The sequence below is a fragment of the Amblyraja radiata genome, chromosome 27 (genome assembly GCF_010909765.2).
Source record: "Amblyraja radiata isolate CabotCenter1 chromosome 27, sAmbRad1.1.pri, whole genome shotgun sequence".
NCBI lineage: Eukaryota > Metazoa > Chordata > Chondrichthyes > Rajiformes > Rajidae > Amblyraja > Amblyraja radiata.
Genome location: NC_045982.1, coordinates 25545107 through 25570515, shown reverse-complemented (window position 1 = coordinate 25570515; position 25409 = coordinate 25545107). Strand labels below are relative to the sequence as shown.

The window sequence follows — 25409 nt, the reverse complement described above, 5'->3', positions numbered from 1 at the left end:
TGTTCCTCTCCTCCAGGTGTTGTAGGCTCAGGTGGACTGCAGAGGAAATAGCATCCTCTGTGGAGCAGTTCGGGCGATAAGCAAACTGGAACGGGTCAAAACTGGAGGGGAGTGAAACTTCCGGTGGCGCTATGGAGGCTTGAGTGCAGCGCCAACTAGCTCCGTGCCGAAGAAATTAAAAACGGGAGAAAATCGGGTCTTACCTGCAGCGATCGCGATCTGAACGGCTGCCTGCGTGACGTCATCAGGCGCGCTACTTTACGGTATGTCGTTACAACGTACCCCCCCCCCCCCCCGTGGGACACAAAATAAAGTTTAACGGTTTTTCTCTTTATTTTTCAATTTAAAATTAAATTTATAGATTTAGCGAAAAAATTAATATGATATGTAGAGAATAATAACGTTGTGAATTTTTGCTGTTCTTGAACTTTTCTGCAGGGTTACGTGCTTATGTATGTATACATATGGGTATATATATATATATATATATATATATATATATATATATATATATATGTATATTGTGTGTGTGTATGTATGGGTATGTAAATAAGTTTGTTACTCCCAAAGAAGTTATTTGAATGTTAGAAATAATCTTTTTTTTTCTTCAGGCACGGAGCTGGAAAAAAATGTTTTTCTTACAAAGGCTACGGAAGTCTTTAGAATTCTAGCCACGTTAGTGTGGCTATCACTAACTACACTAATTGTAGATGTAGTTCTTTTTCTTTCACCCTATACTAACCAACTCTATCACTTTTTTCACTTTAAATATTTTTATAACTTAATGTTTGAATGGAAAAATAAGACTATTACAAGGAGATGTGTTCGGAAGAGCGATGTATATGATTTTAAATTCATCTATTTGAGGTTCGGGAGCAGGGTCAGGTTCTATGTGTTGTACCTTCTGCTCGGTTATAGACCACCTTAGAAACAATATGCAAGATGTTAACATGACAAGAGGGGGTCAGGGAATAACATTTTGTAGTTGGAATGTCAAGGGAATCAATGAACCAATTAAGAGAGGTAAAGTTTTGGCACATCTAAATTTAATCAAAACAGATATAATATTTCTTCAAGAAACACACCTTAAAAAGGAATCTCAACATAGACTTAAAGCTAAGTGGATCGCTGAATCATATCATTCCTCCTTTTCCCATAAGTCCAGAGGAGTTGCAATACTAATTCGTAAAGGAATACCTTTTAAGAACTCTTCAACAATAGTGGATATTGATGGTAGATATATTATATTAGTTGGAGAGTTAAATGGAGAAAAAGTGATTCTTCTTAATGTTTATGGGCCTAATTTTGATAACCCCAAGTTTTTTAATAAAACATTTAATAAAATTCCTGAATTTACACAATATAAATTAATAATTGGAGGAGACTTCAATTGTACATTAGATTCATACTTAGACAGATCATCAAGGCAAAAAAAAGTAAAATCTCAATCAAGTGTATTTCTAAATTCATTTATTAATACCACTAATATTAAGGATGTCTGGAGAATAGAAAACCCAACTGGACGGGAATATTCATTTTACTCACCAGTACACAAAACATACTCAAGAATAGATTATTTTTTAGTTGACTCTACGTTTATCCCATTTATTTATAATTCAAAATACCATAACATTATAATCTCAGATCACGCACCTGTAACATTCATGATTAAATTAAATGGAATGTCCGAGAAACAAGCATATTGGAGATTTAACCCACAAATTTTGAACGAAAGATCATGCCAGGAATATATTATTAAACAGATTCAAATATTTTTTGAGGTAAATGACAACTCTGACACACCTACTTCTCTTATGTGGGAAACGTTTAAAGCGTATGTTCGAGGTACATTAATTTCTGCTCAAGCATTTTATAATAAAGAGAACAGGATTAAGCAACAAACATTGGAAAGTGAAATCAAGCAACTAGATATAGAAAATGCGAGAATGCCATCTACTTTAAAACATAATAAAATTGCTGTATTGAAATATAAATTAAATAAAATGTATTCAGAACAAGTAATAAAACTTTATCAAAAAACCAAACAATTACATTTTGAATTTGGAGACAAACCACAAAAATTATTAGCACGTCAGTTACGAAAAATGGAAGGGGAAAAAACAATTCATAAAATTAGAACAGAGACAGGAGAATTATTAAAAATGCCCAAGGACATAAATGATAGATTTCTCCAATACTATCATAACCTTTATTCAACTAAAACTGTAGCACAATCAGAAGGAATAGCAGATTTTTTAATAAAATGTAATTTAAAAGGTTTAGATTCAAACGATAGAGAATTATTAGAAAGGGAGATTACGATAAAGGATATTGAGGAGTCTATTGGCTCTTTAAAAAATGGTAAAGCAGTAGGACCAGATGGTTTAGGTTCCGAATTTTATAAAAAAAATTATGATTTGCTTAGCCCACGTTTACAAAGACTGTATGAGTATATATATACTCAACAGAAACTTCCAGACACTTTAAATGAATCTATAATAACACTTATTCCTAAAGCTGATAAAGATCCGGAATCCCGGGATCATACAGAGCAATTGCACTTTTAAATACAGATCAGAAAATTTTAACTAAAATATTAGCGCATAGATTAAGTACAGTGATGAATAAATTAATACACCCTGACCAAACAGGCTTTATTCAGAAACGGTACTCATATTATAATCTAAGAAGATTATTTAATATTATATATTCCAAGAGAATTATTAATGAAGATCTAGCAATAATTTCACTTGACGCTGAAAAAGCATTTGATCAGGTCGAATGGCCTTATTTATTTTCGGTGATGGAAAATATGCAGCTAGGGGAGAAATTCTGTACATAGATAAAACTGTTATATACAAATCCCACGGCTAGAATATTTACAAACCAAAGGTTGTCATCTAAATTTAGCCTATCTAGAGGTTGTAGACAAGGATGCCCATTATCTCCATTATTATTTGCGCTTGCTATTGAGCCACTGGCAGAAAGAGTTAGGGGGCATCCGGAAATACATGGGTATAACACAAAGGACACAGTGAATAAAATGTCTCTATACGCAGATGATGTATTAATTTACATTACAAAACCAGAAATTAGTATTCCAAACTTATTAAAGCTAATAACCCAATTTGGTTCACTTTCAGGATACAGAATAAATTGGAATAAAAGTGAAATTATGCCAATAAGGGAACATAACAAACAGATAATACAACAATTTCCATTTAAAATAGTAAATGAAAAATTTAAATATCTAGGTATTTATGTAACTAAGATATATACATCATTATTTAAAGCAAATTTTCCCCCATTACTGAACAAACTACATAAGAATATTCAATACTGGAAAACACTTCCTATCTCAATGGTTGGCAAAATTAATGCCATAAAAATGATTTTTTTACCGCAAATATTATACCTTTTTCAGACAATTCCGATATATCTGGCAAAAATTTTTTTTTTAAATTGGACTCTATTGTTAATGATTTTATCTGGGATTATAAGAATCATAGGATAAACAAAAGACACTTGTGTAAATCAAAAATAAATGGAGGCTTGGTTTTACCCAATTTTTTGTTTTATTTCTGGGCAGTTAATATTAAAAATATGAATTTCTGGTTGGAAGAAATAGATCATCAACCAGACTGGTTAAAAATGGAAAAGGAAGATTGTTTACCTTTTGATATCGGTTCGATATTATTTGCTACGTCTAAATTAAACAAAAAAATTTATAGGGAAAACCCTATAATATTTAGTGCTATACGAATTTGGAAACAATTAAAAAAGACATTAAAATTAGATAATTTATCACTTTTTCTTCCAATTGTGAATAATCCTTTGTTTAAGCCTTCATGGTTGGACGGGGGTTTTACACAATGGAAGAATTATGGAATTAAAAATATGGGACAACTTTACAAGGAAGGCACTTTTCTGACATTTCAGGAGTTGCAACAGACTTATGGACTTCGAGGAAATGATTATTTCAGATATCTTCAACTTAGAGATTATGTAAAATCGAACTCCCAAAATTTTCGAATTAGAAATTCAGAAATTCAGAAATTCTTCATGAATGTTGGAACAAACATCCTAATACAGAAAAATTAATATCTTATATATATAATATCTTATTAGACAGTGACATTCCTTCGATGGACTTACACAGACAACATGGGAAAAAGAATTAAATCAAGTAATAACGAAAGATACTTGGGAAGAAAGTTTGCAACACATACATCAGTGTTCACTAAACGCCAGACATTCTCTAATACAATTTAAAGTAATACATAGGTTACATTATTCAAAAACAAAACTACATAAAATTTTTCAACATATCTCACCTATATGTGATAAATGTCAACATTTAGAAGCTACATTATCTCATATGTTTGCAAACTGTATAAAAATTAAAAAATTCTGGGTAAATATTTTTAGTATAATATCTAAAGTAACCAGCACACAATTGGACCCAGATCCAAAATTAATAATACTCGGAATATTAGAATTAAATCAAACACTTAGAACAACACAAAGAAACTTTATTGATTATAGTTTAATAACAGGAAAAAAATTAATTCTAAAATTTTGGAAAGGCCCTACGGCCCCCACAATCAAAATGTGGATTATAGAAATGACGGAGACCTTAAACGTGGAAAGAATCAGATTTTCCCTGTTGGACAAACAGGAATTATTCGTTACTTTTATTGATTACTTAAAGGGTCAGAATAGTTCAGCACAGGAACCTGACTAGCACGCGGGCTAAAGAATGGATGAAATACTATACTCTGAAATGTACGAATATATCTCGAATGAAGTCTTTTTTATTTTAATAAATTTTTCCATTCTTCTTTAACTATCTTTTTCCTTTTTTTTTTTTTTTTTTTTTTTTTTTTGTTTGTTTTTGTTTTTGTTTTTCTTCTCTTTCTTTTCTTTCTTTACTTCATCTATCTCTTTAGTTCTATCTAGTTTAAAAAAAAAAAAAAAGGCAAAAGGTATTGGAGACAATGTAATAATAATTGACAATATTATCAATTTAAAAATATAAGACTGTAATGATGTAAATAGGTTATGTACCTATCTCCAATAAAAAATATTTTCAAAAAAAACCCAAAAAACTGGAGGGGAGTTTAGAGACCATGTGCTGCTTAATAAGCCTCTCAAAGCACTTCATTATTATTGGTGTGAGTGCTACGGGGCGGTAATCATTCAGGCAGGTTATTGTAGACTTTTTGGGAACTGGTATGATGGTGGCTGTCTTGAAACATGATGGAACAATGGCCTGGTTCAGGGAGATGTTAAAAATGTCTGTCAGAACCAGAGCCAGCTGGTCGGCACATCCCCTAAGCAGACGCCCCGGTATGTTATCCGGTCCGGCTGCCTTTCGCTGGTCAATACCCTCCAGGATTTTGCGGACTTCAGCAGTTTCAAAAGACAGTGTCTGTTCTCCTGGTTGTGGCTCTAATTTCCTCATTGTAGTGGTGTTCAGTGCCACAAACCTGCCGAAATGATTATTTAGTTCATTTAGAAAGTCTGTGTCATTCTTACAAGACATCTGAGGGGCCTTGTAGTTTGTTATGGCCCGGATGCCTTCCCACATGTTCCTGGTGTTGGTATCATCCTGGAAGAAACCTTGGATTTTCTGTCCGTGGGCACGCTTTGCTTTCCTAATTTCGCGGTTGAGGTTGGCTCTCGCTGTTCTCAGAGCCCCCAAATCACCAGATTTAAAAGCCGCATTTTGTGCTTTCAGCATGGCACGCACCTCTGCAGTAATCCAAGGTTTGTGGTTGGCCCGGGTTGTGATGTTCCTGATGACAGTGACGTCCTCCATGCACTTCTGTATGTATCCCGACACTGACATGGCATACTCATCCACATTGATGTTTTGGTTATGAGTGGCTGCTGTCCTGAACATGTCCCAGTCCGTGCACTCAAAGCAGTCCTGGAGTGCTTCTGTAGCTCCCTCAGACCAGACTCTAACCTGCTTCACAGTGGGTTTCTCTCTGATCAGCAGGGGCTTATAGGCTGGGAAGAGCATTACAGAGAGGTGGTCAGAGGAGCCGAGGTGAGGCCGGGGTACTGCTCTGAAAGCCTGCTTGATGTTACTGTAGACCCGGTCCAGCGTATTCTCTCCACGTGTAGCAAAGTCCACATATTGATGGAAATGAGGGAGGACAGTCTTCATGTTGGCCTGGTTAAAGTCCCCAGCAACAATGACAACGCCCTCTGGATGATTTCTTTGCAGCTCACTGATGGAACGGTAGAGAATACGCAGAGCCTCCTTAGTGTTGGCTGCGGGGGGATGTATACAGCAGTAATGCTAACCACAGTAAACTCCCGTGGCAGATAGAATGGCCTGCATTTCACAGTCAAAAACTCTATGTCCGGAGAGCAGTGGCTGGAAACAGTGGTAGCATTATTACACCAGCTGTTGTTTGTGTAGATGCACACACCCCCACCCCGGGATTTACCAGTCAAAACAGTGTCCCTGTCGAGCCGGAAAGTTGTTAGCCCCCCTAAGCTAACAGCCGCATCAGGTACAGATGAGTTTAGCCATGTCTCTGTCAGCACTATAACGCAGCAGTCTCTCACCTCCCTTTTTGTTGTGAGATCCAGATGTAAATAATCCATTTTATTTTCCAGAGAGCGGACATTCGACAGGAGAACGGATGGGAGCGGTGTCCTCCACGGGTTAGCCTTTAGCCTCGCCGTTAGCCCCCCTCGACAGCCCCGCTTCTGTCTTCTGTAGCGCCGCCTCCGTGTCCTTCTGTAGCGCCGCCTCCATGTTCTTCTGTAGCGGAGAGAACCGTAATTACACGTCCTTCTACGCAACAAGCAGATCCAACAATTAGCTGCTGATTTGGCAAAAGCATAACTCACAACTCAAACTGTATTTAAGAAATTTGTTAGGGGATTGTTCCTACCAAAAATGAATGCCTTTTAGTGTGACCTGGGAGTCTCAAGAAGGTGTGATAGCAGTCTGGGTCAATGGGAAATGCAGTCTTCGGAAGGTTGGTGGAAACGGTTGAGTTGTGAAAGGAAATGGCCAGTTTATTGTTGGTCAGGAGCAAGACTCAGTGCTTTGTCAGAGGGATAACTGATGTTAATATGTGGGATCGTGTTCCAAAACCTAATGTGATTGAGTTGATCAGTCAGGGGTGTTACAATGATGGAGGGAACATCATTGACTGGAGATAAACAACATTTGCATCAGGGGGGGACGTCATAATTGAAGACAATAATGATTGCATACTTTGAATGTTTTAGCTACTAAAGGCATAAAATTGTGCAGAGGAAACATAACCTCCTCAAACTGCTCTTGCTAAATATGACCTTGCTTTGCAATCTTTCCTCTAAAAACCAAATCAGCAGTAGAAGCAATGATGTTGATTCCAGAATAAAGGTTTTTTTACATCAGGGTAAGGAACAACTTACTGAGTCCGTCCAGTTTCTCATCACCCTCACTGACAGGGTAATGGCTTCATTGGTAGTTCCATTCTGCTGGAGCCCTTCCTCAAATTCCACCAGGAACAGTTGGGCATCCCAGTTAAAAGGTGAAGCTGTACAGAGTGGTGTCCAGGGAATTTGGTGCCATCTCTCTGACACACACATGTAGACAAGAAAACGTCAGGGGCACGGGGGTGGTGGTGATGGGCAGACACGGACTGTGGGAAAGTCCCTGGGGTGGAGGCTGATCCTGTCTTGATTTAGATTGTGCTGATTGGAATTCTTACTGTCTCTCTCTGTATTACCCTCTTGATTTCACATTGTTTGTTACACCAAGGTTTGGGAAGCTCACAATGTGTTCTGTGCTTCCAGTGATTGTGATTGAACAGTAACATTGCAGTTTCATCAGCTTAATAAACGAGCATCAAAACAAAAATGATTCTGTCTGTGAATGACTGTCCAATATCCAGTTAATGCTCCCAGTACACTCTCAGTGTCCATCACCAAATCAATTTGTGGCACAGCCCAGTGTGGAGCTGATCTGCTGACAGTAAGATCACTTCAGAATGAGAGATGATGAAACAGCCCAGGTAAATGTGGATCCGTGGGGAACTGGGGAGAACTCCACTGGCTGGTATCAGGTGTAGCGCGCTGGAGATAGTGATCACAACTCCATCTGATTGCTTTGAATAGAAGCAAATCTGGATCTTGTGGGAAGGCACTAAACTGGTGTAAGGTAGATCACGATGTTATCACGCTGAAGGTGGGGAGAGTAAATTGGGAACAGTTGTTATTGGGTAAGTCCATATCTGACATGTGAGAGGCATTTGAAGTCCACTAATCAGAATTCAGAACTGCCATGTTCCAGAAAGGAGGGATAAAGATGGCAAGGTAAGGGAACCTTGGATGACCAAAGAGGTTGTAAATTTAATCAAAAAGAAAAAGGAAGTAAATGTCAGGATTAATTAAATGAAGTCAGACAAGGTCTTTGAGGAATATACAGCAAGGCGGAAAGAGTTCAAAGGGCTGTTTAGAAGTTCAAGTTTGCGTTTATTGTCACATGCATCAATTATATGCACCAGTGATATTTGAGTTACCATGCAGCCATACTAAGTGAAAAGCAATACACACAGTCACATAAAATAAAATTTAACATAAACATCCACCACAGTGGGATCAACATACCTCACTGTGATGGAAGGCAATAAAGTTCAGTCATCTTTCTCCTTTATTCACCTGTGGTCAGAACCTTTGATCGCTCAGCACTTGCCGTTGTCGACGGTCCGATGTTCAAGCCCTCGCGTCGGTATGATGGAAACTCCAGCGTCGGGATGGATCGGAACACTCGGTGGCATGGAGCTCCCGAGTCGGCCTCTTGTTACTGGAGACCGCTGCTTCACGGTGTTAAAGTCCACAGGCCCCGTGTTCAGGGCACTTTCCCTGGTGATCCTCAGCAAAGGATGGTAAGTCCATGCCGCACCTGCGGCTTGAAGCACCTGGCCGGTCTTCAGGAAAGGCTGCACCACTCCCGTTGTTAGGCCGCGGGGATGTGACACGAAGAAAAATCGCTTCTCCATCGAGGTAGAAGGGCCAGAAGGGACCATAAAATATCTCTTCATCGAGTCAGATTAATAAAAATCGAAGGGGTTTTTATACATGCCTTAAAATAAGAGAGTTACCAGGGAGAAGGTAGAACCACTCAAGGATAAAGGAAGACATTTGTATCTGAGCCAGAAGTAAGCGAGGTAATAAACAAGTACTTTGCATCTTTATCCACTGAGGGAAAGGACATGAAGGATTGTAAAATCAATGTGGGGAACGCTAATATACAAGGGCTGTTGGTGATCAAGATGGAGATGGAGATTTTAAAATGAACTGATTACAGGGGCCTTGGTGAAGGTTTTTGCATCTTTTCTAATCACAGGTGAGGTCCTGGATGAATGAGGCATTATCAATGTTGTACCTTTGTTTAAGAAATAAAGTAGAGATAATCAGATGAATTATAGGTGAGTTAGCCTCATGTCAGTGGCAGGGAAGCTATTGGACATAATTTAGTGTAGGCAATGGCTAATTGTGGACAGTCTTTGTACACTGGCTTTGTACACAGCAGGTCATGTCTTAGTAACTTGATCAAGCGTTTTGAGAAAATCATAAAGGTGATCAATGAGGGTAGTGCAGTACATGGTGTCAACGTGGACCAGAAAGGCATTTAATAAAGTATCCCCTGGTTGACTGATCCAGAAGATTAAGATACACATGATTCACGATGAATTGCTCATATGGATTCAGTACTAAATCACTCATAGAAGTCAAAGCGTTGTGGTGAAAGGGCGTTATCTGGCGTGGTTTGTGGCCACTGAAGTTTGTAGAGACTATGTTGGATCCTATGTTGTTTGTGATGTATATGACATGGACATAATTGTGGATGAGTTTGTTAATAAGTTTGCAGCCAACACCAAGATTGTTGGAGTGGTATACTGTGAGGAAGTAGACAGCAGTATACAAACCAACTACAGAAAAGGGGAGATAAATGGCAGATGAAGGTTAATTTAAGCAAGTGTGAGCTGTTGGACTTTAATCATTATCATCCTTTTATTGTCATCATGCAAAGTAACAATTGTACAGTGCAAAATGAGAAGACGTTTCCCAGGGAATACCGGAGCATCGCACATAAAAACTTAAACATTTCACGCATAAATAAAAAACAATCCAGTTCCTGATAAAAACAGTACGAATAGTTTTTTAAAAAGTGCAGGTAAAAAAAGCAACATTAAAATACAAGTAAAAAAAAAACAAAAAAAAAACAGTCATAAAATGTCCAGGGCAGCTGATTTAAGTGGCCTGAGCCAGTGCCAGAGTTATTACTCAGTGCCAGTTATTAAATTGTCAGTGCAAAAGTAGCAGAATCAGGTGGAATGACTGTTTAGCAGTCTCACAGCGTGTGGAAGGAAGCTGTTTAGCAGTCTGGTTGTCCGGGCTTTGATGCTGCTGTATCTCTTTCCTGATGGCAGGAGATCTAGATGTGTGTGGAGTGGGTGCAGTTTGTCCTGAGCTATTCTCAGAGCTTTTTTCAGGCAGCGGCTCTGGAACAGTTCTTGTACCGAGGGTAGCGAGACACCAATGATCCTCTCTGCTCCCCTCACTACCCTCTGCAGAGACTTCCTGTCAGAGCAGTTACAGTTGGAGTACCACGTCTTCATGCAGTACGTGAGTACAGACTCCACCGTGCCCCTGTAAAAAGTCCTGAGGATGTTGGTGGGAAGTGAGACCTGTTTGAGTTTCCTCAGGTAGTGCAGTCGCTGATGGGCCCGTTTGACAATCCCAGTGATGTTCCTGGACCTGGTGAGACTGTCTGTGATTTGCACTCAGAGGAACTTTATGCTCTCCACTCTCTCCACCGTGGTGCCACTGATATTGAGGGGTATGTGTTTGGGCTGCGACCTCCTGAAGTCGACAATCATCTCCTTTGCTTTGTCTACATTTAATTCTAAATTATTGTTGCCGCACCAGTCCACTAGTTGTTTCACTTCCTCCCTGTACATTGTTTCATCCTCTCCACTGATGAGTCCCACCACTGTGGTGTCATCTGCGAATTTTATAATCCTGTTGTCCCTGAATCTAGCAGCACAGTCATGTGTGAGCAGTGTGAACAACAGCGGGCTGAGCACACAGCCATGAGGGGAGCCGGTGCTCAGCGTGATCGAGCCTGAGGTGTTCTTGCCAACACGGACTGACTACGGTCTCTCTGCGGTCAGAAAGTCCAGGATCCAGTGACATAGGGTGGTGTTGAGGCCCAGCAGGGTTAGTTTCTCCACAAGTCTCTGTGGGATGATGGTGTTAAAGGCTGAGCTGGAGTCAATGTACAGGATTCTGGCGTAGGTGTTTTTGTTTTCCAGATGAGTGAGTACTGTGTGCAGCGTAGTAGAGATGGCAACTTCTGTAGAATGTTTGGGGTGATAGGCGAACTGGAGGGGGTCTAACGATGAGGGGAGGCTGGCAGTAATGTGAGGTTTAACCAGGGGTTCAAAGCACTTCATTACTATGGGGGTCAGGGCGACAGGGCGGTAATCATTTAGGCAGGCCACAACTGATTTCTTTGCTATTGGGATTATTGTGGAAGTTTTGAGGCATGTGGGGACAATGGCTTGACTAAGTGAGATGTTGAAGATGTCTGTTAGCACATCTGCTAACTCATCCGCACATTCCTTGAGCACCTGTCCTGGGATGTTGTCGGGACCAACTGCTTTCCACGGGTTGACCTTGAATGTGAGGGGAAAATATAAAAAAACATGTTTAATAGCAAAACCATTAACAGCATTAATTTACAGAGGGTTCTGTTTCAAGGCAGGGATATACACCCGGCCACCACTAGTTCCAGCATGTCCCTTACTCCACCACGTCTGGTGGCTATGACTAACAACAAAACTACCTCTCCCGCTTGTTCTCCCTGTCGTCATCACGTGTCCCCCGCTGCTTTCTCACTTCTGGGTTCACCGCCTCCCTCTAACTTTTCTGGCGAAGAGGGAGAGGGGTTGGTCCGTACGCGTTTGGGCCGTATTAGTAGACGTCCAGACAGATATGAAGAGTATGTTTGAATTCTAACTGCATGTGTGTTTAACTATATTCGTTCTTTACGGGGAAGGATGTAGATTGGTTATTGCATGTGAACCAATCATAGTAGAAATAGCATCACTAACCCCAGCATACTGTATGATTCATACTAACACCTACTTCCTATACTGGTCATTCTGGGAAGCGGTAACGATGAACTAACAACCTGCTGTACTGCTGTACTATGGGTACCGATTAAAGATGATCTTGAACTCCAGATTGTACAGTTTGCTTATTTACAGTTCCCATCCCTTAAACCCTCTCAGCACCAGCATCCTCTGATCCAAGCACGTATTTCCTCTTTTATCATTGAGCGATCCTACCTTCTTCCTGGTTACCCTCTTGTAAAATGGATTTGGTTACTCCCAATGCAGCAAACAAAGTCCTACAGCTCCATTATTGTGATACTTGTATTGAACTGTATATAAAAATTAATTTCACTGTTCCTTGGTCCAAGTGACAAATAAAATTCCATTGCATTGAATACGATTGAGCCTTCTACTCAATGCCCCAACAAATGAAGGGAAGCATACCATTTGCCTTCTTTACCACACTATGTACTTGTGTTGCCACTTTCAATGAGTTAAGAACTTGGACCCCAAGAACCCTCTGTAAATCAATGCTGCTAAGGGTTTTGTCATTAACTGTATACTTTCTCATCACATTTGACCTCCCAAAACACAACTTCTCACAGTTAGTCAAATTAAACTCCATGTGCCATCATTCTTCCCATTTCTGTGGCTGATCTATATCCCATTGTGAACTTTGACAAACTCCACAGTGAATGGGAACACCCTGGAGAATGGTGTGGAGCAGAGTGCAAGTACATCATTTCCTGAAAGTGGCATAATAACTTTAAAAATATACCACCAATCGGAATAAAACTTGGTGCATTTGCAGCACAGAACAACGGTGAGTAAGGTGGCAAAAAATTGTAGCGTATTGCGTACTGTTTTTGCGCAAATGTAAAAACATCGCAAACCGGAAGATAACAAGATGAGAGTTTTAGTGTAGAATTAAAAGACATTTGCACACGTACATAGATAGGAAACGTTTAGAGGGATATGGGACAAACGTGGCCAGCTGGGATTTGCATAGATGTGCCATCTTGGTTGACATGGGTAAGGTGGGTTGAATGGCCTGTTTCAGTGCTGTGTGACTGTGAATCTGAAGCAGTTCCTCGTGTTGGTCTTTCATGAGTATCTGGCTGATCAGCTTGTTTTCAAGTTGCCGCTCAGCTCACTTAGACAACATTGTCATCTTATGACAATAGAGGGAGCTGTTTCCCCGTGTAACCTTGCTGGTCCTGTTTCCACCACTGGAGCCAAAAACATAGCGTGTGTTATTTCACATCCCATGTATGTCCTCAGTCTAATAACTCTGGGACTGCATCATTATATTTCAGACACTGCCGTGGTGGAATACCAATCCTGTTGGTGTACCTCCAGGTGAAGTCACACCAATAATATTCCACTTCTGTTTCACAGAGAAATATAGCATGGAAACAGGCCCTTTGGCCCAACTTGCCCACACCGACCAACACTAGTCCCACCTACCTGTGTTAGGCCCATATCCCTTTAACCCTATCCTATCCATATGCCGGTCTAAATGTTTCTTAAACGTTGCGATAGTACTTGTTTTAACTATCTCCTCCAGCAGCTCATTCCATATACCCACCACCCATTGTGTAAAAGAGTTACCCCTCAAGTTTCCATTAGATCTTCCCCCTGCCAAACCCCCCAATCACCTTCAACCTATGTCTTCTGGTTATCGATTCCCCTCCTCTGGGTAAGAGACTCTGTGAGTGGACCCAATCTATTCCATACACAATTTTGTACACTTCTATAAGATCACCCTCATTCTCACATGCTGAAAGGAATCGAGTCGTAGCCTGTTCAATTGCTCCCTATAGCTCAGGCCCTCCACTCCTGGCATCATCCTTGTAAATCTTCTCTGCACGCTTTCCAGCTTGACAACATCTTTCCTATTACACAGTGCCCGGAACTGAACACAATACTCTAGAAATGTGGCCTCATCAACACCTTATATAACTGCAACATGACTTCCCAACTTCTATACTCAATACCCTCACTGATGAAGTGCCGAAAGCCTTTTTGACCAAACAATCTACCTGAAATGCCATTTTCAAGGAGGTATGTGCCTGCACTCCTAGATCCCTCTGCTCTACAACACTCGCCCAAGCCCTACCCTTCACAGTGTTGGTCCAAAAATGCAACAGCTCACATTTCTTGCATTAGATTCCATCAACCATTCCTCAGCCCACCTGGCGAAATTATCAAGATCTTGCTGCAATTTTTGACAACCTTCTTCAAGGTGGGATGGGTTTGACCTTTGCGAGTGCAGAGTGTACGTTGCATGTGGTGGACATTGTGAAACCGAGCAGTTGCTGATAGCTCCATCTTTGTGTATGATCTGTATGTTGTGATCAGCCAGCCAGGGCCCACTGCAACACGTGGCTGCTGGAGGAGACACTCTCTTGATTTATGAGGCCAGTTGCAATAGCGCTTTGGTCAGTGTGGACCCTGAGATGTGGATTTGGAGATCTCGGCAATGGTGGTATCACAGGATGTCAGAATGTGTCTTGGGGGCAGCAATTACTGGGCGATAATGGCCTCCGTTAGCCAGCATGGTGCAACAACTGATACTAGCCAGTGGAGTTCTCCCCTGTTCCCCACGGATTCACATTCACCCTGTTTGTTTCATCGTCCCTCAGCCTAAAGCGATTTTATTGTCAACAGATCAGCTCCACACTGGGCTGGCTTGAATCAATTTAGTGATGGACACTGAGAATGCACTGTGTTAACTGTAGACCAGACACACACACACGCGCGCGCGCACACACACACACACACACACACACACACACACACACACACACACACACACACACACAGATTCATTTCTTAGACAAGATCTTTGTTGTTTTGATGCTCGTTTATTAAGCTGATGAAACTGTAATGTTACAGTTCAATCACAATCACTAGAAGCACAGAACACATTGTGAGCTTTCCAAACCTTGGTGTAACAAACAATGTGAAATCAAGAGGGAAATACAGAGAGACAGTAATAATTCCAATCAGCACAATCTAAATCAAGACAGGATCAGCCTCCACCACAGGGACTTTCCCACAGTCCGTGTCTGCCCATCACCACCACCCCCGTGCCCCTGACGCTTTCATGTTCCCAGTGGGATTTGAGGAAGGGCTCCAGCAGAATGGATGAGGGAAGTCTGGTTAAAGAGGGTGGACTTGTCTGTTCTGGGCAGTCCCTGGACTTCAGTCAAGGGTCAGTGTGTGGGGCAGTGCCCTGGGGTTTACACCCTGCTGATCCCTGTAGACATCACCATGGTTCCCCACTCCCCATCCCTCTCTCAATGTGTGACGGAGAATGGCCGAGACTCTTGTGTACTGAGTTGGAAGCCATTACCCTGTCGGTGATGAGAAACTGGAAGGACAGTGAGTTGTCCCTTACCCCGACATAAACAGCTCTTTAATCAGGAATCAACATCAGTACTTCTACTACTGATCTGGTTTAGAGAGGAAAGATCGCAAAGCGAGGTCATGTTCAGCAAGAGTAGTTTGAGGACATTGTGTTCTCCTCTGCACATTTAAATGCCTTTTGGAGCCAAAATATTTAAAGTGTACAATTATCAGACTTCCGGTGGCGCTATGGAGGCTTGAGTCCAGCGCCAACTAGCTCCGTGCCGAAGAAATTTAAAACGGGAGAAAATCGGGTCTTACCTGCAGCGATCGCGATCTGAACGGCTGCCTGCGTGACGTCATCAGGCGCGCGACTTTAAGATATGTCGTCGGTACAACATACCCCCCCCCGTGGGACAAAAAAAGCCGGTAAAGGGAGACCGCAGAAGGAAGAGGAAGGCCCTACAGAGACCTCGGCCTCAGTTACAACAACGGCCCAGGAAGACCCTTCGAAGAAAGCGAAACCGAAAAAGTCTGAAATGGAGGAACTTAAAATTTTTCTCTCTGCAGAAATGAAAACCTTTGGAGAGAAGTTTGGAGAGAAGTTTAAAGAGGAACTTGACTCTTTTAAGGTAGATTTTAAAGCAGAAATGCTTTCTACCGTTAAACAAATGCTGGAAATCTGGAAGAAGACGAGGGAGGAAGAGATCAAGGATCAGATGGAAGTGCTGGAAACCAGGCTTGTTTCGGTGGAAACGAAGGTGGACCCCATTTATCACATACTTGATCAGCATAGAACAGCGATAACCGAACTTGAGAATTCGGTGACGACAAGTGTGGAAACTGTAAGTCGACTCCTTATTGAAAATCAACGCCTCTCCGATATGGTGATCAAATTAAATGATAAGTGTATTGATTTGGAGGGGCGTCAAAGACGTAAGAATCTAAGAATTGTAGGGGTGAAAGAAGGAAGTGAGAAGGAAATGGGTACGCGGGATTTTGTGGCAGACCTACTACAAAAAGCCTTAAAATTGGATCACAAACCTTCACTCGGTCGAGCTCATAGAGCGCAGGGACGTCGTATACAAGATGATGGCCGTCCAAGACAAATTATCGTAAAGGTACAATTGGATCATGAATTTGATGATTTAATGAAGAAAATTGTTCGAGGTGGACAGCTCCTTTTTGAAGGTGCGAGATTCAGTATTTATCGAGATTATCCGGCAGAAGTCTTCAAGAAAAGAGCGCTGTTCACTGAGACAAAGAGAATACTGAAGGAGGTACCTGATCTGAAATACAGTTTGTTTTACCCCGCAAGACTAAGAGTCTTCTACAAGTCCAAGGAGCACTTTTTTACAGACCATGAAAAAGCACTGGAATATGCCAAAAAAGTCAATAACACGACCATAGACGGAAGAATTTACATTACCCCTTAGGAGTCAAGCCAGATCTAAAAGGACCTTTAAAGTTCTTTTAAGAGCTTTAAGGACATTCGGAAACCGAAATGGACGGAGGACATTGGATAAAACCGTGATCTTTGTATTTTTGTTTATTAATCAATATTATTATCTGTATATTCATGCCTAACTATATATGTAACAACTAATACTTATTAAATATCTATATTACCACTAAAATTATTAACATTAACATTTCTCATAAAAATTTAATACTGTATATGATTGATAACAATGATTAATAATTAATAGTCTTTGATTAACGTAGAAATGAATTACATACTTATATTATATAAGAAGATATGCAAGAGGTAAATTAGATTACGTCATTAAAAAAGTTTAACGGTTTTTCTCTTTATTTTTCGATTTAAAATTAAATTTATAGATTTAGCGAAAAAATTAATATGATATGTGAGAATAATAACGTTGGGAATTTTTGCTGTTTTTGAACTTTTCTGCAGGGTCACGTGTTTGTGTATGTATGCATATGGGTATATATGTATATATATGTATATGTATATATATATATATATGTGTGCATATTGTGTGTGTGTACGTATGGATATGTAAATAAGTTTGTTACTCCCAAAGAAGTTATTTGAATGTTAGAAATAATCTTTTTTTTCTTCGGGCACGGAGCTGGAAATTTTTTTTTTACAAAGGCTACGGAAGTCTTTAGAATTCTAGCCACGTTAGTGTGGCTATCACTAACTACACTAATTGTAGATGTAGTTCTTTTTCTTTCACCCTATACTAACCAACTCTATCACTTTTTTCACTTTAAATATTTTTATAATTTAATGTTTGAATGGAAAAATAAGACTAATACAAGGAGATGTGTTCGGAAGAGCGATGTATATGATTTTAAATTCATCTATTTGAGGTTCGGGAGCAGGGTCAGGTTCTATGTGTTGTACCTTCTGCTCGGTTATAGACCACCTTAGAAACAATATGCAAGATGTTAATATGATAAGAGGGGGTCAGGGAATAACATTTTGTAGTTGGAATGTCAAGGGAATTAATGAACCAATTAAGAGAGGTAAAGTTTTGGCACATCTAAATTTAATCAAAACAGATATAATATTTCTACAAGAAACACACCTTAAAAAGGAATCCCAACATAGACTTAAAGCTAAGTGGATCGCTGAATCATATCATTCCTCCTTTTCCCATAAGTCCAGAGGAGTTGCAATACTAATTCGTAAAGGAATACCTTTTAAGAACTCTTCAACAATAGTGGATATTGATGGTAGATATATTATATTAGTTGGAGAGTTAAATGGAGAAAAAGTGATTCTTCTTAATGTTTATGGGCCTAATTTTGATAACCCCAAGTTTTTTAATAAAACATTTAATAAAATTCCTGAATTTACACAATATAAATTAATAATTGGAGGAGACTTCAATTGTACACTAGATCCATACTTAGACAGATCATCAAGGCAAAAAAAAGTAAAATCTCAATCAAGTGTATTTCTAAATTCATTTATTAATACCACTAATATTAAGGATATCTGGAGAATAGAAAACCCAACGGGACGGGAATATTCATTTTACTCACCAGTACACAAAACATACTCAAGAATAGATTATTTTTTAGTTGACTCTACGTTTATCCCATTTATTTATAATTCAAAATACCATAACATTATAATCTCAGATCACGCACCTGTAACATTCATGATTAAATTAAATGGAATGTCCGAGAAACAAGCATATTGGAGATTTAACCCACAAATTTTGAACGAAAGATCATGCCAGGAATATATTATTAAACAGATTCAAATATTTTTTGAGGTAAATGACAACCCTGAAACACCTACTTCTCTTATGTGGGAAACGTTTAAAGCGTATGTTCGAGGTACATTAATTTCTGCTCAAGCATTTTATAATAAAGAGAACAGGATTAAGCAACAAACACTGGAAATTGAAATCAAGCAACTAGATATAGAAAATGCGAGAATGCCATCTACGTTAAAACATAATAAAATTGCTGTATTGAAATATAAATTAAATAAAATGTATTCAGAACAAGTAATAAAACTTTATCAAAAAACCAAACAACTACATTTTGAATTTGGAGACAAACCACAAAAATTATTAGCACGTCAGTTACGAAAAACGGAAGGGGAAAAAACAATTCATAAAATTAGAACAGAGACAGGAGAATCATTAAAAATGCCCAAGGATATAAATGATAGATTTCTCCAATACTATCATAACCTTTATTCAACTAAAACCGTAGCACAATCAGAAGGAATAGCAGATTTTTTAATAAAATGTAATTTAAAAGGTTTAGATTCAAACGATAGAGAATTATTAGAAAGGGAGATTACGATAAAGGATATTGAGGAGTCTATTGGCTCTTTAAAAAATGGTAAAGCAGTAGGACCAGATGGTTTAGGTTCCGAATTTTATAAAAAATTTTATGATTTGCTTAGCCCACGTTTACAAAGACTGTATGAGTATATCTATACTCAACAGAAACTTCCAGACACTTTAAATGAATCAATAATAACACTTATTCCTAAAGCTGATAAAGATCTGGAAGACCCGGGATCATACAGAGCAATTGCACTTTTAAATACAGATCAGAAAATTTTAACTAAAATACTAGCGCATAGATTAGGTACAGTGATGAATAAATTAATACACCCTGACCAAACAGGCTTTATTCAGAAACGGTACTCATATTATAATCTAAGAAGATTATTTAATATTATATATTCTAAGAGAATTATTAATGAAGATCTAGCAATAATTTCACTTGACGCTGAAAAAGCATTTGATCAGGTCGAATGGCCTTATTTATTTTCGGTGATGGAAAATATGCAGCTAGGGGAGAAATTCTGTACATGGATAAAACTGTTATATACAAATCCCACGGCTAGAATACTTACAAACCAAAGGTTGTCACCTAAATTTAGCCTATCTAGAGGTTGTAGACAAGGATGCCCATTATCTCCATTATTATTTGCGCTTGCTATTGAGCCACTGGCAGAAAGAGTTAGGGGGCATCCGGAAATACATGGGTATAACACAAAGGACACAGTGAATAAAATTTCTCTATACGCAGATGATGTATTAATTTACATTACAAAACCAGAAATTAGTATTCCAAACTTATTAAAGCTAATAACCCAATTTGGTTCACTTTCAGGATACAGAATAAATTGGAATAAAAGTGAAATTATGCCAATAAGGGAACATAACAAACAGACAATACAACAATTTCCATTTAAAATAGTAAATGAAAAATTTAAATATCTAGGTATTTATGTAACTAAGATATATACATCATTATTTAAAGCAAATTTCCCCCCATTACTGAACAAACTACATAAGAATATTCAATACTGGAAAACACTTCCTATCTCAGTGGTAGGCAAAATCAATGCCATAAAAATGATTTTTTTACCGCAAATACTATATCTTTTTCAGACAATTCCGATATATCTGGCAAAAAAACTTTTTTAAAAAATTGGACTCTATTGTTAATGATTTTATCTGGGATTATAAGAATCATAGGATAAACAAAAGACACTTGTGTAAATCAAAAATAAATGGAGGCTTGGTTTTACCCAATTTTTTGTTTTATTTCTGGGCAGTTAACATTAAAAATATGAATTTCTGGTTGGAAGAAATAGATCATCAACCAGACTGGTTAAAAATGGAAAAGGAAGATTGTTTACCTTTCGATATCGGTTCGATATTATTTGCCACGTCTAAATTAAACAAAAAAATTTATAGGGAAAACCCTATAATATTTAGTGCTATACGAATCTGGAAACAATTAAAAAAGACATTAAAATTAGATAATTTATCACTTTTTCTTCCAATTGTGAATAATCCTTTGTTTAAGCCTTCATGGTTGGACGGGGGTTTTACACAATGGAAGAATTATGGAATTAAAAATATGGGACAACTTTATAAGGAAGGTACTTTTCTGACATTTCAGGAATTGCAACAGACTTATGGACTTCGAGGAAATGATTATTTCAGATATCTTCAACTTAGAGATTATGTAAAATCGAACTCCCAAAATTTTCGAATTAGAAATTCAGAAATTCTTGATGAATGTTGGAATAAACATCCTAATACAGAAAAATTAATATCTTATATATACAATATTTTATTAGACAGTGACATTCCCTCGACGGACTTACACAGACAAACATGGGAAAAAGAATTAAATCAAGTAATAACGAAAGATACTTGGGAAGAAAGTTTGCAACACATACATCAGTGTTCACTAAACGCCAGACATTCTCTAATACAATTTAAAGTAATACATAGGTTACATTATTCAAAAACAAAACTACATAAAATTTTTCAACATATCTCACCTATATGTGATAAATGTCAACATTTAGAAGCTACATTATCTCATATGTTTGCAAACTGTATAAAAATAAAAAAATTCTGGGTAAATATTTTTAGTATAATATCTAAAGTAACCAGCATACAATTGGACCCAGATCCAAAATTAATAATACTCGGAATATTAGAATTAAATCAAACACTTAGAACAACACAAAGAAACTTTATTGATTATAGTTTAATAACAGGAAAAAAATTAATTCTAAAATTTTGGAAAGGCCCTACGGCCCCCACAATCAAAATGTGGATTATAGAAATGACGGAGACCTTAAACGTGGAAAGAATCAGATTTTCCCTGTTGGATAAACAGGAATCATTCGTTGGAACATGGTCTCCTTTTATTGATTACTTAAAGGGTCAGAATGGTTCAGCACAGGAACCTGACTAGCACGCGGGCTAAAGAATGGATGAAATATTATACTCTGAAATGTACGAATATATCTCGAATGAAGTCTTTTTTATTTTAACAAATTTTTCCATTCTTCTTTAACTACCTTTTTTTTTTTTTGTTTGTTGTTTTTGTTTTTTGTTTTTCTTCTCTTTCTTTTCTTTCTTTACTTCATCTATCTCTTTAGTTCTATCTAGTTTAAAAAAAAAAAAAGGTAAAAAGTATTGGAGACAATGTAATAATAATTGACATGTAATGATGTATTTTGGTTATGTACCTATCTCCAATAAAAAATATTTTCAAAAAAAAAAAAAAAAAGTGTACAATTATTATTGGTGTTAAATATGACGTTCCCTCCTGTTGTAAATGTTGTTGATCCCCAATCAATGATGTTCCCTCCAGCATTGAAACAAACCTGAATGATCAACATAATCTCATTGGGTTTTAGAACACGATCCCACATATTAACATCAGTTATCTCTCCGACATATGACTGACTGGCGTCAAAACCTCCACCAACTGAGTCTTGGTCCTGACCTAGAATAGATTCACCAGACCCTTTCACAACCTGACCCTCCCGTACATGAACCTCCCGTACATGGCATCTCACATTGACCCAGATTATTATCTCACCCCCTTTAGACTCCCAGGTCACACAGATGTGTCTCGGTAAAGAATTCATTTCTGGGATGTAAAACTTATATTCATAACTTCCTAAATACAGCCAGAGTTGTGTTTTAGTTTCTTGCCAAATCAGTAGTTCGTTGGCGGAAGAGCTTGTAGCGTAGGAGAACAAACTTTGGTAAGTATTTTCAGTGCCTGCCCTGAAACAGACAGTAAAGGCGGTCAATCCGGTGAAATCATGTGCATTCAACCTGACGAAGCTGTTGTCTGTCTCGGTTTGGAATTTCACTGATTTTCCATACAATCCTGTAAAATTGAAGAGTAAAAATTTTAAATCTCAGTTTGAAATGGTAACTTTGCCATCTGAGATGGAACACAAGGTCGCTAGTGAGCAGAGATTTGCAAAAGGATGTTTTTTTTAAATGTGAGAGACAGAATGGCATCTGAAGACTGGCAGGTTTGGAGAGAGTGTTGAAGATTTTACCAGGATTGGAGCACCTTCGGTACAAGGAGAGGTGGGACAAACATGGATTATTTTGTCTGGAGTGTTGGAGGTTGAGGGGCAAACTGTAGAAGTACAAAATGACAGGCAGCATAGTTAGTGTAGATAGTCAGAGTCTGTTTTATCCCCCAGGGTGGAAATGACAAGTAGCAGAAGGCACAGATTGATAGTGAGAGGGATCAAGTTAAAAGGAGATGTGAAAGGCAAGTTCCTGTTTCCACAGTGGTGGGTGCCTGGAACACACTGCCAGGGGTGATGGTAGAAACAGATACAATAGCAGTGTTTAAGGGGCATTTAGACAGACACATGCACATCGAGGAATAGATGTGAGATGGGATTAGTTCAAACTGTGCTGGGAGATGGGATTAGTTCAGACTGACATCATGGTCAGTACAGACACACACTCTCCAAACCTACATGTAAATCTCATACAAACCTGCACTGTCCGATCCTGACAGGTAAATACACACCACAAGCACAATTGTTGCGAAGGGCTTCATCCTGACTCCAACCTGTTAAAACAAAGAATTCCCAATTCATTTCATTTCACTTGTCGATCCATTGAAACTGAGAACCAGCAGCCAGTCCCGTGTGTCAGCAACACACAAACAGTCCCTCTGGTACTCACTGTGTCCGTCTCCAACAAGCCGGTTTCACCTCGGGGGGGTCCAATACCCTGGGCACAAGGTGCTGCAATTTATATTCTGCTGAACCCAGTCACTGCCAATCGCAGGATGGAACTGAGGGGGTGGAGCAAACTCTGCTGCCATCCAATACTCAGAGAGCTGCCATTGATCTGTGTGCTGACATCAGTCAGCATCAGGTGATGAGGGAGAGGGAGTGGAGTGAGCGGGGGAGGTGATGAAGTTCACCTCCCCCGCCCGATCAGAGATATCTTCCCTACCCCACTGTGGCTCTGATCTGTGACACAACTTCATGTTGAGAGGGAGAAGTGCACGTACATGTATTGGATGCTTGCCATGAGGTTGTGGTCAGGACCGCTGACAGCTGATTCCTGGAATACATGTAAAGAAGTTTGGTTACTGCCTCGATTCATCCCATGGGAAAGTGTCCAATGAGTGAATGAGTGGGCACAACTTGGAGTCATGAGTCATCGCATCATACAGCACAGAAACATACCCTTCAGTCCAACTTGTCAATGCTAACCAAGATGCCCTGTCTACACTAGTCCCACCTGCCTGCATTTGGCCCATATCCCATTATACCTTCCATATCCATCTTCCCTAACCATCTTCCTATCCAAAATTCCCACCACCCTCAGTGAGAATACGTTGCCCCTCAGGTTTCTTTTCATCCTACCCTCTCACCTTAAACCTATGTCCCCTGGTTCTTGATTACCCTACTGTGTCTAAAAGACTGTACATTTGCCCTATCTATTCCATTCATGACATTATACACTTTTATAAAATCAGCCCTCAGCATTCTGCACACCAAGGCATAACGTCCTGGCCTGCTCATCCTCCTCATATCTTCTCTGCACTTTTCCAAGCTTAATGACAACCTTCCTATAACTGGGTGACAAAGACAATGCACCAAATGTGACCTCACACATGTGTAGTACATCTGAAGGGTGTTGTACCGAAAGCCTTCTTGACCATGTTATACACCTGTGATAACAATTTCAGGGAACTATGTACCTTCACTCCTAAATCCCACTGCTCAACAACACTCCCTGGGCCTGCCATTCACTTTCAAGGTCCTGCCCTGATTTGACTTCATAAAAAGCAAAACCTTGCTCTTATCTACGTTAAACTCCACTAAACATTCCTCAGTCCACTTAGCTGATCAAGACCCTGCTGTGATTTTTAATAACCATCTTCACTATCTATAATACCACCCACTTTAGTGTCACCTGTAAACTTACCTTACGCAATCCAATTGAAAATTGTTGATGTAAACCACATACAGCTATGGGCTCAGCACCAATCGTTGAGGCACACTACTAGTCATAGGCCTTCAGTCCGAGAAACAAAACTGTTCCATCATCCTCTGCTTCCTTAAGGAGATAGTTGTGGACTTCAGGAGGGGGAGGAGGAGGACTCAAGCAACACCAATCACCATTAAGGGCACTGAGGTGGAGGTGGTCGCTAACCACAGGTACCTTGGGGTGCAGCTTGACAGTGAGCTGAACTGGAAGTGTCATATGGAGGCGGTGTACAGGAAGGGACAAAGCCGACTGTATTTTTTAAGGAGGCTGAGGTCATTTAACATCTGCCAACCCCTACTGTGCAGTGTCTACCATTCAGTGGTGGCCAGTGCTCTGTTTTTTGCTGTGGCCTGTTGGGGAGATGGCGCCCGTATAGCGGACAAAAACAGACTGGACAAGCTAATCAGGAAGGCCGGCTCAGTGGTCGGGGCTGAGCAACGAACGGTCCAGCAGGTGGCAGAGGCCAGAACTCTGAACAAACTGGGTTCAATAATGACCAACCCCACTCACCCACTCCATGCCCTGAAGGTGATCAAGAGCAGCATCTTCAGTCAGAGGCTGATTGCACCAATGTGCAAAACTGAGAGACATAGGAAGTCCTGTTTACCAGCTGCTATAAGGT

General features: G+C 39.4%; 1 protein-coding gene across 1 annotated transcript in view; it reads right to left on the bottom strand.

Annotated features, from left to right (window-relative positions):
• Positions 1-23536, bottom strand: part of LOC116988230 (C-reactive protein-like) — a 35829-nt gene extending 12293 nt beyond the window's left edge. Inside the window, exons 1-3 of the mRNA XM_033044780.1 lie at positions 23468-23536; positions 23276-23351; positions 22038-22643 (exon numbers count right to left, since the gene is read on the bottom strand). Of these exons, the coding sequence (XP_032900671.1) occupies positions 22038-22643; positions 23276-23339 (670 nt within the window). The 5' untranslated portion in view covers positions 23340-23351; positions 23468-23536. The remainder of the gene's footprint in view (positions 1-22037; positions 22644-23275; positions 23352-23467) is intronic.
• Between the last annotated feature and the right edge of the window lie 1873 nt (positions 23537-25409).